This window comes from Neoarius graeffei, chromosome 11 (assembly GCF_027579695.1).
Source record: "Neoarius graeffei isolate fNeoGra1 chromosome 11, fNeoGra1.pri, whole genome shotgun sequence".
Classification (NCBI taxonomy): Eukaryota; Metazoa; Chordata; class Actinopteri; order Siluriformes; family Ariidae; genus Neoarius; species Neoarius graeffei.
This window is the reverse complement of record NC_083579.1, coordinates 60,264,666-60,282,370: the sequence shown is the minus strand read 5'-3', so window position 1 is coordinate 60,282,370 and position 17,705 is coordinate 60,264,666. Positions and strand designations below refer to the sequence as shown.

The 17,705-nt window shown below is 41.1% G+C and overlaps 1 protein-coding gene across 10 annotated transcripts in view; it reads left to right on the top strand.

The window, feature by feature from the left end:
* The window catches only part of kiaa0586 (KIAA0586 ortholog), a 175,486-nt gene that overhangs the window by 54,472 nt on the left and 103,309 nt on the right, over positions 1 to 17,705 (top strand). For 9 of the 10 annotated variants that reach the window (XR_009655653.1, XR_009655654.1, XR_009655655.1 and 6 more), the window contains 2 exons: positions 14,723 to 14,951; positions 16,218 to 16,316. Coding sequence is in view for 7 of the 10 variants with exons in the window: in XM_060934418.1 (XP_060790401.1) it covers positions 14,723 to 14,951; positions 16,218 to 16,316 (328 nt within the window). In the remaining 3 variants the exon portion in view is untranslated. The remainder of the gene's footprint in view (positions 1 to 14,722; positions 14,952 to 16,217; positions 16,317 to 17,705) is intronic. The other variant, XM_060934416.1, reaches the window with a different exon arrangement.

Sequence of the window (17,705 nt, the reverse complement as noted above, 5' to 3'; positions counted from 1 at the left end):
ATCACATGAAAAACCATTGTAATTCTCTGATCAGCATTAAAAAGTTAATGAGCTTGCTTTGTACCAATGTTTTTTTTTTTTTAATTGCAAAGCAGAGCTAGTAAAAGAAGTGAATTGATTTACTGCTTGCATTAGTCTACAACTTTAATCAGAGAGACATGTTACACAGTGACGGTAGGCTTGACTCAATGCTATCCCAGAAATCCTTCCTGTAATATGCAAATTTGGCCGCCTCTGATTGGACAGCCAAATTTGCATATTACAGGAAGGATTTCTGGGATAGCATTGAGTCAAGCCTACCATCACTGTGTAACGTCTCTCTGATTAAAATTGTAGACTAACGCACCAAGTAAATCAATTCACTCATGGTTCTCTTGCTAGCTGGGTGTGAACTGCGAGTCATTAGAGTGATCAAAGAATTTCCCCTTAGGGTGATCAATGGCAAGTTTAAGATACCATTTCTCTGGCAATCTGACTTTCTCTGCAAATTTAGGCATCTTAAAATGTTTTTATTAATGCCAAATAAAATATCCAGCACAAATTATATATGATAGACATAAATTAATAATTTATAAATTTTATTTCAAGCACGTTTTTAGTTAGCGGGACTGCAGCTTATCACCGCTCCCACCCGCGCCGCATATGTGCACTCCCGCTCCCGCCCGCACCCGCAATGAGCTTTCAAAATTTGTCCCGCGCCGCACTGCTTTGCGGCGGGTCCCGCGGGACTCCCGCGGGATTGCAGGGCTCTAGTACCAAGATCATGGTCCAGTGTTGTTTCTGACAGGTTTGGAGGATGAGATTTGTATCAGGATCTCGCGCCAGGATCACACTGGCAGCAGAAGTACCTGTACAGTTTGACAGATTGTTAGTTATGACAGGAGAGAATATACACCTTAAAAAACATGCCTATGGTGATCACAGTGCGAGTAGGTGTAGCTATGACAGCAACACTAAAAAGATGTAGTAGACAGCACAGGGCATGATGACACACCAGGACATCAACGTCCTGCCACTGCACAATCCTCCACGATCAACCAACCTGCCTGGATATATGAGAGGGGTTGTGTGCACCAGTGTCCTAGTTTACCAAAACACACTCTTGCTAGAAACCATGAGCTCTAGACCTTTACCTGGTCGAGGTGGTGGCTTTTTCAGCTTTATATATTTATAAAGCTCCGCCATTTTCTGCAGTACTCATTATGCAAGGTGATAATGAAGAACCTCTACCCTGTGATTGAAAACTTTGTGGCTGAACATAATAGGCTTTTTGGGCAGGAATCACACTGCCCCATGCGTGTTCTAGGAATATATTCAGTGGAGGAGAAGCAGTGAACATGAGAGTTAATGTTTCTGTTAATAAGGACAAGACCGGCAATGATGGCATAGCTCATTCCTGCCCTGTGAGAAATCAAATCTGGGGAGAAGTTATATGCACACCATCCATCCATCCATCCATCCATCCATCCATCCATCCATCCATCCATCCATCCATCCATCCATCCATCCATCCATCCATCCATCCATCCATCCATCCATCCATCCATCCATCCATCCATCCATCCATCCATCCATCCATCCATCCATCCATCCATCCATCCATCCATCCATCCATCCATCCATCCATCCATCCATCCATCCATCCATCCATCCATCCATCCATCCATCCATCCATCCATCCATCCATCCATCCATCCATCCATCCATCCATCCATCCATCCATCCATCCATCCATCCATCCATCCATCCATCCATCCATCCATCCATCCATCCATCCATCCATCCATCCATCCATCCATCCATCCATCCATCCATCCATCCATCCATCCATCCATCCATCCATCGTAGCTGCTTATCCTGTTCTACAGGGTCGCAGGCAAGCTGGAGCCTATCCCAGCTGACTATGGGTGAGAGGCGGGGTACACCCTGGACAAGTCGCCAGGTTCTCGCAGGCCTCCCTACCTTCATGCCAGAAAGAATGAAAATCGGTAAAGAATTGAGGGAGAATAAGCGATTGGTGTGGAAACTGCTTGTTAGGGCCTAATTACTCCATATCTTAAGTATTAATTGAAATTATGCAAATTTGGGTAGAAGCTATATGCACCCCAGGCAGACCTACCTTCCTGCCAAAAAGAATAAAAATCGGTGAAGAATTGAGAGAGAGAGAGAAGAAGCGATTTTTCATGAGATGTGGACGACGCTGGACGGACGACAGACAACACATGATGGCATAAACTCGCCACTTGTCGGTTGATGATGATGAGCGGCACGGTGATGTAGTAGTTAGAATTTTTGCCTCACAGCAAGAAGGTCCTGGGTTCGAGTCCAGTGGCCCAACGAGGGCCTTTCTGTGTGGAGTTTGCATGTTCTCCCCGTGTCCGCGTGGGTTTCCTCCGGGTGCTCCGGTTTCCCCCACAGTCCAGACACGTGCAGGTTAGGCGAATTGGCGGCTCTAAATTGACCGTAGGTGTGAATGGGAGTGTGAATGGTTGTTTGTCTCTGTGTCAGCCCTGCGATGATCTGGCGACTTGTCCAGGGTGTACCCTGCCTCTCGTCCATAGTCAGCTGGGATAGGCTCCAGCTTGCCCGCGACCTTGCCCGCGACCCTGCACAGAATAAGCGGTTACGGATAATGGATGGATGGATTGCTAATAATATCAGGGTCACTGTATTTCATGCCAAACTGAGCTAGCTTAAAAATACTCTCTGAATGCCAACAGTCTTGTTTCTTAGCAAATAATTGGAATTAAATCTAATCCAGTTCCACAAAAAAAAAACAAAGTGCAGACAGTGTATCTGTGCTGTACAGAACAATTTCTATGGTAAGATACATCAAAATGACCTTGTTTCCCCACACAAAGGCTGTGAAAAAGAAGAAAAATGTGTTGGAGATTTTTCAATGCTTGAATTTTTTGGGGTTAAAATCAGGTTTGGTTTTTGAGATGTAATTGGACTGGACATTTTGCTGAACCCTGGCAACACTTTATAATGATATTATCTCTCCTGTATTTCACACTCACACTATGGCCTGGCTACAAGGGACACACCTGCTGCATCAGTTAAACAAAGGTACGTCTAAAGCCACTCAAAACGATCTGCTAGACTATGTGCTGGATGACCATGTTGTCGACTCTTTCTGTCTTTGAAGGGTTTACTCTAAAAATTCACTCAATAGTAGCCTGTAGGATAACTCTAGACGCTCTCACACTAGACTTTTGAGGCTGTGTTATTATTAATGTCGTCCTGCCCAACCAAAATCTAAGGTCTCGAGCAGTTACTGATTTTATGTGAAATTTTACTGGCAGTCAGTCTAGTGTTGAGTGAACAGGAGTCAGTAGTCACACCGAGGCTTTTCATTGATGCGCATGATGTAACTGAAAAGCTATCTAGCTTTAATCAGAAAGCTTTCATTTCTGGAAGTCTTTGTCCCAATTACAAGCATTTCTGTCTTTCAGAATTCAGTAGGAGGAAGCTATCCAGCATCATGTTTTTAATCTTATTTCAACATTATTATTATTATTATTTTAAATGTCTTTTACGTATTGATGAACCTTATTAAGATGATGTTACAGTGAACAGTTATTGCACAAAATTGAGTTGTACATGAGCTGATAGCTATAAGCCATGTACGACGAGATTGAGTGGAATAACTGTTTTATTCTATCCACATTCACTGGATTTTGAGAAACAGAGCATTTTTTTTGTTGTTTTTACTTTTTGCAAATTCAGTGAATAAAAACTTTTATACAAAACGTCCAACAAAATCATTTTCCGCTTAGAATGTAAACAAACCGGCGAAATGACAGGAGCAATTTGTGAAAAATGCTATAATGATAATTCTTGAAAAAAAAAAAGTTCTTTAGCCTGGCAAGCCAGAATAAATGTGAATATTTAGTCTGGCCTCGATCCGTAGACATTTCCGAAGCGGGTAGGAGGAACAAACCGCTGTCTTTCAAACTGTCTCTGTGCGTATAGGCCAACGCTCTGACCAATCAGCGCAACAGTGACTGTGACGTAGTCAGAGCGACAGAAAGCAGTGGGGGAGACCTTGAAATAAATAATTTTTCAAAATGCGTATTAATTAATAAACAGGTTCTAGATATTAAGAAGTTTGGAGATAATGACCACAAGTTTGGAGTCTGTACCACATACACTCATTTTTTTTCCAAGTGTTTTTCAAGGGTTTGCTTAAACTGTTTTTGAGAGTTTTTATTTAGTGGTGTTTGGTGAAATAATTTCCCTTAAATTTAAAATAACGGGAAAATAAGAAACAATCAAAAAGTAATGTTTCAAAGCTGTTTATTAATTCTTCGTACTGCACAAACTAGCCCCATCCTTTTGGCTACGAGCGGAGCCAGCTGGTAGATCAGACTTTTGCCATAGCCGGTCGGCAAAACAGCGAAAACGTCCTTCTTGAAAAGGAATGAGCGGAGAGCCTCTTCCTGCTCATGTTTCAACGAAAACTCCAAGTCTAATTCTTCTAAAACTGATTCCAAAGCGGAGTCAAACGCGCGCTGTTCACTAGCGGTAGCCATCTTTCCTGCTGCGCTTTCTCCAGCGTCGCGCAGCTTTGTCGTCACTCCTGCAAAAGCCCGCCCAAAGAATCCAAACAAAAACCTTGCGTTGTGATTGACGGGCACGATTTGATGCCCGGAGTGTTTTTGTTTATATGGTGCGAGGCTAGACCCATTCGCTAGGCAAAAAATATTTTTGGCCGCTAGGCGGGTGGGTCTAGTTTACTAGGCTAAAAGTTCTTACCATCAAATATTTTCCATGTTTTGTTGCCCCCCCCCCCCCCCCCCCCCCCCCAGTAGAGTTTTTATTTTGTCCTCGGTTGGTTCAACAAAACCATCCGCCATTTTGTTTTCTCTACTCATGGTATATGAGCTGATAGCCGAGTAGTAGAGTAGCCAATCAGAGCGCACGATTGCTCATATCCAGTGAATGTGGATATAATAATATAGGATATACTGTCTGAGGAAAATGTACTCAGTAGCTCTGTGTATAAGAAATGAAAAGGAATAGTTCTAAACAGGGCCTTGTGGAGCACCAGGCATAACTTTTGTATACACAGAGAACATTTACAGACTGCGAGCAGTCAGAGAGATGGGATCTGATCTAGGATGGAGATGTCCTCTTACAGAATCTTTTAGTCTATAGAGAAAAATGTTGTCATCTGTGATGTTGAAGGCTGCACTGAGAAAAAGAGTACAAGCAGACGCAACAGTTGGAGTAGACAGAGATTTGATTTGGGAAGCGAGGAATATTCCTTTAAGCGCTTGTGAATTGAGTGAGTGGGTTATAAAGTTCATAACTCGGGTATTGGAGGAGCAGGCTGCCTTCCTCCAGGCCCCACACCTGTTCTGTCCTGTAAAATTGCCCCTATATTACATTTTCAGGATTCTTTTTTAGCTTTCCATCTCCGAGTCGGAGAGAAAGAATGAATATCCATTTGAGAGATCCAATTTCTGCCAAGCCTGAGCTTTCATGTTTTCAAAGCAATGGCTCTCCTTTTCCTCCTCTTCTCCCCTTTGCTTGCACTAGCTTTCTTTAAACCCTTTCCTGAAATTCTGCATTGGTACATAAATTCTTTCACTAATGATATTGCTGTGTTATTTAACGCTCCCAGTTGATATAACCCATCGTAATTTTAAGTATAATTTTGAAGCATGACCAAAAAAAACTAGTGCAGCTACATACAGAGTGTAATTACCAGTGGTGAAATTGTACATACCTGGAAAATGTGTAGCAGATGCAATGAACAGATAAATGAGTGCGAGGGATCTTTATTCACTCATGAAGAGCATCCCCCCCCCCACCCCCCCGCAGCTCCAGGCATGATTGGGTCAGTCTTTGGCGTGGATGCTGAGGCCACATGTGTCTCAACCGGGCTATTTGAGAGCTGCTAACACTCCCAAATGTGCATGTGTGTGTGTTAAGAGAGATGGCATTTAGATGACAGAGAGGGTCACCCAGCAGCTGTGCACTCGCTGGCTGACTTGATAAATGACGGTCCTTCTTGCTTAATGTAATCCATAAACAAGAGCCATGTGATCTATAAGGCAGGAATTTTTCTATTTCCCACTGGGCCACTGCTTTTGATCAAATGTGTTTTTTATTAACAGGCAGTTAAATATGCATTACATGCTATAAATTAATGACGGATACTAATCAAGTGTTGATTATGTTACTGTAGAATTTATTAGCAAAATATTACTTTCAAATTGATTTTTTTTCTTTTTCTGCCACACATTCCTGGACTCGATGCTCATCATAGCATCACTGTTGCTCATCATAGGGTTTCTTGATCATGAGACTTTGATCATGAGTTTGTTGGTCTGCTGTTGATGGTGGCAAACAAACCAAACTAATCCATGTGCCCCAGTATTTTAATCTTCGTGAAACAGACTGAATGTTGTCTGTGGGGATGGACATACAAGGTTTAAAAAAAAAAAAAAAAAGGCATAAAATTTTGCAGGTTATTTCAAGGCATGCTTAGTGAGTCAATATTTATGCATGCACACCATCTGAATGTCGAGTGGCATTTTATTGAGCATAGAGTAGACTAGGCAATATTACATGATGTGTAGTGAATAAGCCTAAGTGAATAGCAAAGCATGGATGATTTAGTCATACACTATGCAATGGCAGTGTTTAAATCGAGAAATGATTCCAGAATCTCAGGGAGCAGGAAATACTAAATAAATGTTAAAAAAAAAAGTAGTGAATAAAAAAATCTGAAACATAGTTTATGATAAGATGATTAAATAATATTGGCTGGCGTTGAGTGGTATATCAGATACAGTGGTGCTTGAAAGTTTGTGAACCCTTTAGAATTTTTGATATTTCTGCATAAATATGACCCAAAACAACGTCAGATTTTCACACAAGTCCTAAAGTAGATAAAGAGAACCCAGTTAAACAAACGAGACAAAAATATTATACTTGGTCATTTATTTATTGAGGAAAATGATCCAATATTGCATATCTGTGAGTGGCAAAAGTACGTGAATCTCTAGGATTAGCAGTTAATTTGAAGGTGAAATTAGAGTCAGGTGTTTTTCAATCAATGGGATGACAGTCAGGTGTGAGTGGGCACCCTGTTTTATTTAAAGAACAGGGATCTATCAAAGTCTGATCTTCACAACACATGTTTGTGGAAGTGTATCATGGCACGAACAAAGGAGATTTCTGAGGACCTCAGAAAAAGCGTTGTTGATGCTTATCAGGCTGGAAAAGGTTACAAAACCATCTCTAAAGAGTTTGGACTCCACCAATCCACAGTCAGACAGATTGTGTACAAATGGAGGAAATTCAAGTCCATTGTTGCCCTCCTCCAGGAGTGGTCGACCAACAAAAATCACTCCAAGAACAAGGCGTGTAATAGTCGGCGAGGTCACAAAGGACCCCAGGATAACTTCTAAGCAACTGAAGGCCTCTCTCACATTGGCTAATGTTCATGAGTCCACCATCAGGAGAACACCGAACAACAATGGTGTGCATGGCAGGGTTGCAAGGAGAAAGCCACTGTTCTCCAAAAAGAACATTGCTGCTCATCTGCAGTTTGCTAAAGATCACTTGGACAAACCAGAAGGCTATTGGAAAAATGTTTTGTGGATGGATGAGACCAAAATAGAACTTTTTGGTTTAAATTAGAAGCGTCATGTTTGGAGAAAGGAAAACGCTGCATTCCAGCATAAGAACCTTATCCCATCTGTGAAACATGGTGGTGGCAGTATCATGGTTTGGGCCTGTTTTGCTGCATCTGGGCCAGGACGGCTTGCCATCATTGATGGAACAATGAGTTCTGAATTATACCAGTGAATTCTAAAGGAAAATGTCAGGACATCTGTCCATGAACTGAATCTCAAGAGAAGGTGGGTCATGCAGCAAGACAACGATCCTAAGCACACAAGTCATTCTACCAAAGAATGGTTAAAGAAGAATAAAGTTAATGTTTTGGAATGGCCAAGTCAAAGTCCTGACCTTAATCCAATCAAGATGTTGTGGAAGGACCTGAAGTGAGCAGTTCATGTGAGGAAACCCACCAACATCCCAGAGTTGAAGCTGTTCTGTACGGAGGAATGGGCTAAAATTCCTCCAAGCCGGTGTGCAGGACTGATCAACAGTTACCGGAAACGTTTAGTTGCAGTTTTTCCTCCACAAGGGGGTCACACCAGATACTGAAAGCAAAGGTTCACATACTTTTGCCACTCACAGATATGTAATATTGGATAATTTTCCTCAATAAATAAATGACCAAGTATAATATTTTTGTCTCATTTGTTTAACTGGGTTCTCTTTATCTACTTTTAGGACTTGTGTGAAAATCTGATGTTTTAGGCCATATTTATGCAGAAATATAGACAATTCTAAAGGGTTCACAAACTTTCAAGCACCACTGTATATTCCTTTCAGCTAACATGATAGCGAATGAGTCAAAGACGAATTCAATATCATGCTAGCTGAATGGAATATATCTGATATGTCACGAAAAAAGCTATTATTATTATTATTATTATTATTATTATACGCATTCAATGGAACAATTATAGATTTTACAAAAAATTCAGAAGGGGGGGGGGGGGTTACTTACCAATATCCAATGCTGAGTTTGATCCAATATAATTCACTGTTCTGTCAATCCAATGTACATGTAAAAATTTTCAATTCACTGTGACAGTTTACTGCAGGCGCCACCGGCAAACAAAGAACTGCTTCTGTGCATGCGCAGCAGAAAACTTTCTCATTGAATATTTGCATCAGCTCCGACGTGTAATATCTTGTCTTGACAACCATGCAATATTGTACACCATATTCAACGTTCATTCTCCATTGGGTAGAGTGATATAATACAGGTAGGATAAGTGATATGCTAACAATATTGCATGCTATCAAACCAAATGAATGGAACCCATGAGAAGGGAATAGAATACATATGTTATTTACCAGCTGGGAGGTCCGTATCGTGAAATACCATGACCGAGATCTTGAAAGTACTGACCGAGGCCCTCTGGGGAAAACAATGAAAAAAATAAATGTTTTTATTCCATCGAAAAAGTGTCCTGGATGTATAATAATGGATGATATTAGGTACCTGTGGTTTTCTCTGCATAAGAAAGTGACAGGTTTCACCTCATGTGGTTTCTGCAATACAAATGCACACTGTAGCACTACTACTAATGGAGCAGTATTGGATTCCAGGCTCATTAATATTAACACTGAATTTGATCAATTCGCTGCCTAGTGTTACTGTTATTCTTCAGTTATTAAATTGAAGTTAAAATGTAAAAACCAAAATCCATGTGTCTATTTACTTATTAAGTAATTGATTACTCTTTTTGTGTACATTAGTATAAATACTTGAGCACAAGATTACATGAAACAGCCATCATCCATTTCTAATATGTATTTATGTACTGTTCATAAATTGTACACTGTGCTTTGTATCGGCTTTTCTGTCTTTATTTCTCCGAGCAGTGTTTGGTTTGTTTGGTGTCTAATTAAGCTCCAGTGTAGGTTGTCTGATTCAGAAGTCTTCCACATAACTTCTCTACACACTTCTATCAGCTGCTCTATAAATAATCCCCTAATTGACGCCCTGTTCCCGACTATACCATAGTTATAGTCTTTTGCAACTGTACCTGAAGATAAAGCACCAGGATCAATGAAACTCCTGGGTGTCATGGAATTTTATTTAACACCCCAGTTTTATGTCTTTCTCTCTCAATAATGATGCTTTTTTGGTAAAACAGTATGCCATCCCCTTTCCAATTTAAGCCAGCAGACAGAAGTCCTGCTGTTTTTTTTTTTTTCTTTCTTTTTCCTGTGGTCTCTCCCTCTGTGTGTGTGTGTGTGTGTGTGTGGTGCCATGCACATCAATGACTACCTGCACTGACATTTACTCCCCACCTTATGAATGGAATCTAAACTGGCAGCATCATATATATATATATATATATATATATACACACACACACACACACACACACACACACACACACACACAGAGGGCTTTGAACCTCTGCCATGGTGGCTGAAGCCTTTTTTGTGCTTCAGTGCAGGGACACAGCGGTGCAGAGGGGAGAGCGATGGGATGGCCGGCCCTTCCTCCACTTCAGGCATGGTTGTCTGAGAGCGATTCTCTTTTTCTGCTCCACATGCCCAGTGACATACAAAAGGGAGTGTAGAGAAATGTTAAGGAAAAGGAATTTTCTCTTCTTTCCTTCCTTCTCTTCCTTTTCCTTCCTTCTTTCCTTTTCTTTTCCTTCCTTCCTTCCTTCCTTCCTTCCTTCCTTCTTTTCTTTTCCTTCCTTCTTTTCCTCTTTCTTTCTTTCTTTCTTTCTTTCTTTCTTTCTTTCTTTCTTTTCCTTCCTTCCTTTTCCTTCTTTCTTTTCTTTTCCTTCTTTCCTTCCTTCCTTCATTCTTTTCTTTTCCTTCTTTCCTTCCTTTCTTGCTTCCTTCTTTTCTTTTCCTTCCTTCTTTCTTTTCTTTTCCTTCCTTCCTTCTTTCTTTTCTTTTCCTTCCTTCCTTCCTTCTTTCTTTTCCTTTCTTCCTTCCTTTCTTTTCCTTCTTTCCTTCTTTTATTTTCCTTCCTTCCTTCCTTCCTTCCTTCCTTCCTTCCTTCCTTCTTTTCTTTTCCTTCTTTCTTTTCTTTTCCTTCCTTCCTTCCTTCCTTCCTTCCTTCCTTCATTCTTTTCTTTTCCTTCTTTCCTTTCTTTCTTGCTTCCTTCTTTCCTTCCTTCCTTCTTTTCTTTTCCTTCCTTCTTTCTTTTCTTTTCCTTCCTTCCTTCCTTCCTTCCTTCCTTCCTTCTTTCCTTCCTTCCTTTTCCTTTCTTCCTTCCTTTCTTTTCCTTCTTTCCTTCTTTTATTTTCCTTCCTTCCTTCCTTCCTTCCTTCCTTCCTTCCTTCCTTCTTTTCTTTTCCTTCCTTCCTTCTTTTCCTTCTTTCCTTCTTTCTTTTCTTTTCCTTCCTTCCTTTCTTTTCCTTTTTATTTTCCTTCCTTCCTTCCTTCCTTCCTTCCTTCTTTTCTTTTCCTTCCTTCCTTCCTTCCTTCCTTCCTTCCTTCCTTCTTTTCCTTCCTTCCTTCCTTCCTTCCTTCCTTCTTTTCTTTTCCTTCCTTCCTTCCTTCCTTCCTTCCTTCCTTCCTTCCTTCCTTCCTTCCTTCCTTCCTTCCTTCCTTCTTTTCTTTTCCTTCCTTCCTTCCTTCCTTCCTTCCTTCCTTCCTTCCTTCCTTCCCTCTTGCCTTGCCTTTTCCCCCTTTTTTTTGGCTTGGGCTCTGGGATGCTAGAGTGATTGTTTCTCCTGTGGTAGGAGGAGTTCCAAGTCTTTGGGAAGACAATTTGCCGTGTCCTTGTGTGTCCTCTCAAGGATGAGTTGAATGTTAGGTGGGATCCTGATCCTTATCTTGAAGGATGACTGAAAAGGTGCACCACACTGATAAGGTTTAGCATTCTGCTGCGAAGGGACTAAAGATCAATAGTGAAATGTGAACTGAGGGCATTCTCACTTATAACTATTAGGTAGAATCATGCAAGTCATGGTCAGGCACATAAGCAACTCAAGTATAATGGTTATAAAAGTCTGATGGCTCTTAGTCACACTATAAAAAGGACACATGTACTGGCATAATTTCCACTGACCCTGAACATTGTCTTGCCAGAATGAACACAGAAACTCGTTAATGACGAGCCATGCATGAGAGACGAGTTCAAAAATGCTTTCTGTCTTTTTCCCGGTGAAGGAGACATTCGTGTAGCATGACCTCTGCAGGGGTATTTTGCTCTCCTGTCTGTCTGCATCTACACCCTAATCAGTTTTGGGCGAGGTCAGAATGCCTGGCTTCTCCTCTATTGCTCATCCTCTTCAAATGGATTAGCTCCGTTTGTGGCATCTTAAAGCTGATTGAAGGCAGCGTGCTGTGTGGAATACATCAGGGCATCCACCGCATCACAAAACGCCTCTCTTGGCTTCATGTTTATTTATCGTGGAGCCCCTGAAAAGCAAAAAAAAAGGAAAAAAAGAAGCTGCTTTGTCTCTGTACTTCAAGTCAGGAGAGGAAACCCGAGGATATAATAGTCTCATCAGAACCCCATTTCCTAATTCACAAAGCATTATTGCTGTCTGTCTGACTAGACACAGATCACACACAACATGGCCTTGGGTTAATTCAGGGTTTTCAACATCAAACACTTCACCTTGAGAGAATTTATGTGCGGTATGTTTTGTTCCAGTTCATACAGATGATTAGGAAGATTGGATCTGATTATACAAGTAGACTGGAAGCGCAAACTCCTCACCATCTGAAGACTTTAGAACTGACATACTGTTATGTCATGTAATTTATTTCCCAGCCATGAAGACAAACCTCACACTGTAGGCCTAGCTTCCTCTATACAGCATGATTTATTTATTTATTTATTTATTTTTTTGTACATGAGGTTTAGGGCATAAACTAAATGATGTACTCCATGTCTTGTCAAAGGCACGCGGGAAGACAAACCACAGAAATTTTGATTCAGTCCTTCAAGGCTTCAATAATGTTCCACTCTTGCTCATTTTATAAGGAACAGGATTATTCATCTTCTGTCCACCTTCAGCTTTTTTGCGAGATTTCACCGAGATTGTTCTGGCTGCTCTTTGAGCCTAGGATGAATGTGAGTCTCTGTGTGGAGTCGAGTAGAGAGGGATGAATAGACATAGTGTGAGTGCATAAGAGAGTGTGTTTGTGTGTCTGTGAGAAAGTAGCCTAGTTGAAAGTGTAGTGAAACATTCAAAGCAGCTGAGAGGGTGCGTGGTGTGTCTTTGGGCTCTGCAGTAAGTGTGGGTTAAAGGCCTGCGGCTAGGTGCTGTGTTCAACTCTCGGTTTTGACCTTCAGTGCTGGATGAACAGCTCTTGGGAACCCATTCTGCGTCACCCCCTGTGCGCATCTTCCTTTTTTCTGTTTCTCACTTTCTTTCAAATACATGTTTATATATTCTCTGTCAGCTTCCATAAATGGTTCTCTCACTCTAAACAAGCGTCCATGAGCATTTTATTTTTTCTTTACATTTATTCTTACATGATTTGACTTCCTTTCTTTATACTGCTGTGTTTATTGAGATAATTACATTATGTTTTAGACGTCTAGCCCAATCCAAATGTATTACCGTACAGGCCTGCAAAGATCAGCAAAGGTGCATCGAACAATATTATATTTGATAGCTTTGGGCATCATAACCTTCAGCGTCATTAGTGTAACAGATCGCTGTTTCACACTGCCTCTGCTACAGCAACAGCCGCTCTTGCCCCGGTGAGTGATAGATTTGGAAATTGTTTCTAAACGGTGGCTTTTTTTCACCTTTTCCTGTCAGGCCTGAATTAACCATCTTCCTAGAAAGTGTTTTTGTATTTTATTTATTTATTTATTTTTTAAAAATCGGTTAGCATGATAGCTGCAAACGGAAAGTGTCTCAGTGTGGTTTATTGGCCGAGTGGTAGACAAGCACAGCAGTGTTGGAGACACAGAGTTCACGGTAATGTTCGATGAATTGGCAACACTACACTATGAAAACAGTTCAGACTGACGGCTCCTGGCTAGAACCTGGTGAGTGAACCCCCTCGTTCGGGGCCTCTGAGCTTTCTCATTAGATTGTGCTGCCAAGCCAGAATAAATACATATTTCAGTTTCAGTAGCGGCTGACTTTAGCTTTACGCCTTACACCGCTAATGCAAAATGTACAGTAAACAATGAGCTATTCATATGGACTTTGGAGAGAGTGCACACAGAGGGCAACTCCAACTGAAGTCCCCTAGCACTGTTTGAGGGTGTAGACTGGTCATCCTCACTGCTACAAGGCCCTGTTGTCCTTTAGCTAACCTTCATACTCGTACCACATCCCAACATCATTCCCATCATGAGCCAAACCTCTGTGGGCTCCTCAATATGCATTTTTTTATTTTTATTTTTTGCTGCTTGAGTGATTTTGAAAATGCAATTGATTTTAGATGTGAATATTTGCCAGTCCACATCCTCCCCCATATCTTATTGCTCCCAGTGTTCTGTGTGGTCATTCCAACCTTATAATTTTGCTTATAATATACAGTACCAGTCAAAAGTTTGGACACGCTCACTATTTTCCACATTGAAGACATCAAAACTATAAAATAACATATGGAACATATTTGGAATTTAGTGGTTAAAAAAAAGTGTTAAAAAAACCTAAAATATGTTTCATATTTTAGATTTTTCAAAATAGCCAGCGTTTACCTTGATGATGCTTTGCACACTATTGGCATTATCTTAACCAGCTTCATGAGGGAGTCACCTGGAATGCTTTTCAATTAACAGGTGCCTCGTCAAAAGTTAATTAGCGCAATTTCTTGCCTTCTAAATGCGATTGAGATAAAATAGTAAATAATAAAAATATAGTAAATGGCTCTATTCAACAACTGTAGTAATCCATATTATGTAAAGAACCGCTTGACTACCGTAAGTAAAGAGAAATGACATCCATCATGACTTAAGACGTTAAGTGTCTCTTAATTAATAAAAATAAAGAAAAAGTATTGAATCAGAAGGTGTGTCTGAACTTTTGAGTGGAACTGTACATAATATAAAAAGTCAGAAGAGGAGCTTCAGCTCATTTTCTCAAGATATTGTCAGATCCCATGGTACTGTATAAGTCTGGTCTTACATGTGTTGCAGTCAGGTATGACTCAACTTGGTCTTTTGTCTTTTAGAGGGAACCCAGGAGAAACATCCATCTTTCCCTCTGGAAGGGTTGAACAAGAGAGGCCAATTGGTGCACTAACCAAGCTTCTGAGCACAAACGAGAGCCAAGAAAGCCTGAAGGGAGTACCTACTTTAATCCATACAGCTCCAAGCAGCTCCAACTCTGCTGTACAGCAGGCCAATGCAATGCTACAGGATCTGAGCAGACTCAAAGATGACATGAGAAACTTACTCCAGGTAAGTTTGGTTAATGAATAACATGAGAGAAACAATAGGAAGAGAAGCACAAATCTCAGAATATACATCTCGGAGACTTTTTTTTTTCTTTTTTTCCCCTGCTTTTGCTCCAAGTACTTAATGTGTTTGTAAACTGCATTTACTGTACACTGATAATGTTCATGTGATTGTGTTGTCGTCCGTATTTCAAACTCAAAATTGTCATTTTAAAGCTCAACCATTGTTGACCAAATCTGGGGTGGGTTTCCCAAAAGCCTCTTAACACTAAGAGCATCTTAACTCGGACAGAGAGTGTTCATTGCGCTGCTCGCGCGACCATTTAATGATGATCTTTGTGCTGCGATGCTTTTGAGAAACTCGGCACAGGTCTAAACGCTATCCAGCTGCCAGTTCTTCCCATTAGTAACTTCAATGCCATGTTGATGAGCAAGTTACTCGCCTCCTAAAGCAGACCATTGTCATTTCCAGTACTGTGCTTCAGGAAGTGCTAATCTAATAGAAGCAGGGCGCTGATGAAATCAAGCCAAGACTCCAACTCCTCGTCTTGTATCTCTGTGACTCGACAGCAATTTTCCAATTGTTTTTTCCCCTCTCCTTCCCTCACTAATAAATTACAGCACTTCTTCATTCTACCAAATGTGCTGCTGTCTGTTTCCATCTATTACAGTCAACCCCCACTCCCCACCGCCCCCACCCGCCTCCTCACTGAGGCATTGAATTTCCAGGCACGCCTTGGCTGCGGCTGAAAAATTCCATCAGCCAAGAATAATGTAACACAAGGCAAATGACACATTAGCATATAATTGAGGATGCGGGATTTGAATGCTCTTTGGCCGTTGACAGAGAGGCCCAGGAGTGTGTGTTTGTCTATCTGCCTATGTCGCTCTCTGAGCTGAGAGAGCCTAGTCACTCTGTGCTGTCAGTGCCTGGCCTGTTTTAATGGAATGTCACTCACGCCTACTCACTGCACATGCTCCTGTTCACGGCGGCTGTGTATCCCTCAGTGACATGAAAATTTCATATTCCACGTTACTGTGAATAGCAAGAAATGTTGGAATCCAAGAATGAGTGAACCGATAGACACTTAATGTTCTATGCTACACTGCTACAGCGACATGATTTGATCTGTTACAACAATGCTTTTTATACATACATGCTTGTGTGTGTGTGTGTGTGTGTGTGTTCAGCCAAATTCAGTCATTCCATTGTTTAGCAATAACTGCAGCCAGCTTTCTCCTAATCCGACCTCTCTGTGCTCTCTACCAGACTGCTGATGCATTTCCTGTGAAGCGTGCCGAGCCAAACCACACCGCACCCCCCACCCTGCCCTCTCCTCCAACCCAACCCCCACCCCCAGTCTCCATGGTAGGTTCCCATAGCAACTCCAGCCTCTGCAGTGCCTGCATTACGGGCCGTTTCCTCCACACTGGTCACAACAAGCTACAGACACAATGGCACCTTTTGTATGCCGCAGTTTGAGACGTGCTGTTATGCAGAGACTGTACAGATAAATCCAGTTCGTTATCTCTCATGTACACCTGGATGGAAAGAATGAATGCACAATGCCTCTAAAAATCCATATCCACACTGCGTCACAACTCTGCAAACACAGCAACAGCCATTTACAGCTTTCCTTTTGTTGAGTGTTTCATGGTCTATAATTGGCACTGTAGCAGGAGAGGCCTTGCGTTAATTGTACCACTTGTAGCTTCGGAAGTGAATTAAACAGATTCTGATTTGGCAGTATTACACAGTTGAAAAGCCATTTATCCATAAACATAAGTCAAAGTACATGTTGCCCTCAGTTCTACTTAATGTGTCTTGGTAAATGAAGAGAATCCAAGAGACTGTGTAAAACGGACTTGAAACGAAGTACAGGCTCAGAAATTTGGAGGTGACTACAGTGTTTCCCCCAGACCAGGTAGCAATTTGTGGTGCTCCACTGTGCCGATGAGGGAATCGTGCGCGGTGGTGTCGTGGCGGTCGGTGGAGTCGGTCATTGGGGTGTATGCAAAGTGTTTACAGCGGGCAGTGTTCAAACACACAGTATTTTTCTTCAGAGTCACCTGCTGGGACTATTTTAAAGCTACAAGAAGCATTTGAGATTATTCTGTTCAATCTAAATTCTTTTAAGTTCTTTAAGAGAAGACAGCTAAAACAATTTTTCCCAGAACCCTGCCTGGTTTCATTCCTCGACCCAACTTTAGATTACGGGGCAGGCCATTAGTTTGCTGGGCTTGATGTTGGTGGAAAACCTGTCTTTTAAATTTATGAAAATTACTCACCAAAATTGAAGTTAAAGTTTAGTTTTTTACTAGAGATGCACCGATTGCAATTTTTTGGGCCGATTCCGATTTCCCATGGAGTGTGACCTGCCGATACCGATTTTGGCCAATTCCGATTAAATTTTTTCAAACCACTTCACAGCACACACAAAGACTATTTTCTTTTTATCTTTTCTTTAATAGAACATTCTTCCAGATTTTCAGTAATAAATTTTCAACACCTCAAAGGTTGAAAACAAACAAAAAGACATTGTTCTTTGTAAAATCTTTCTTCATGTTTGGTATTAACATATTAATTCCTGAAATAGGAAATTCACACAAACATTTTTTCTTTTCCCATCCAATATCTGGCACAAAAACAACTTCCCCCTCATATATTATTTGCCTATTGCTATGGAACACACTTTCATAAGCCTATTTAGATTGATCTGAAAACTTATGCCTTATAGAACAACCCATTTCTTCATTC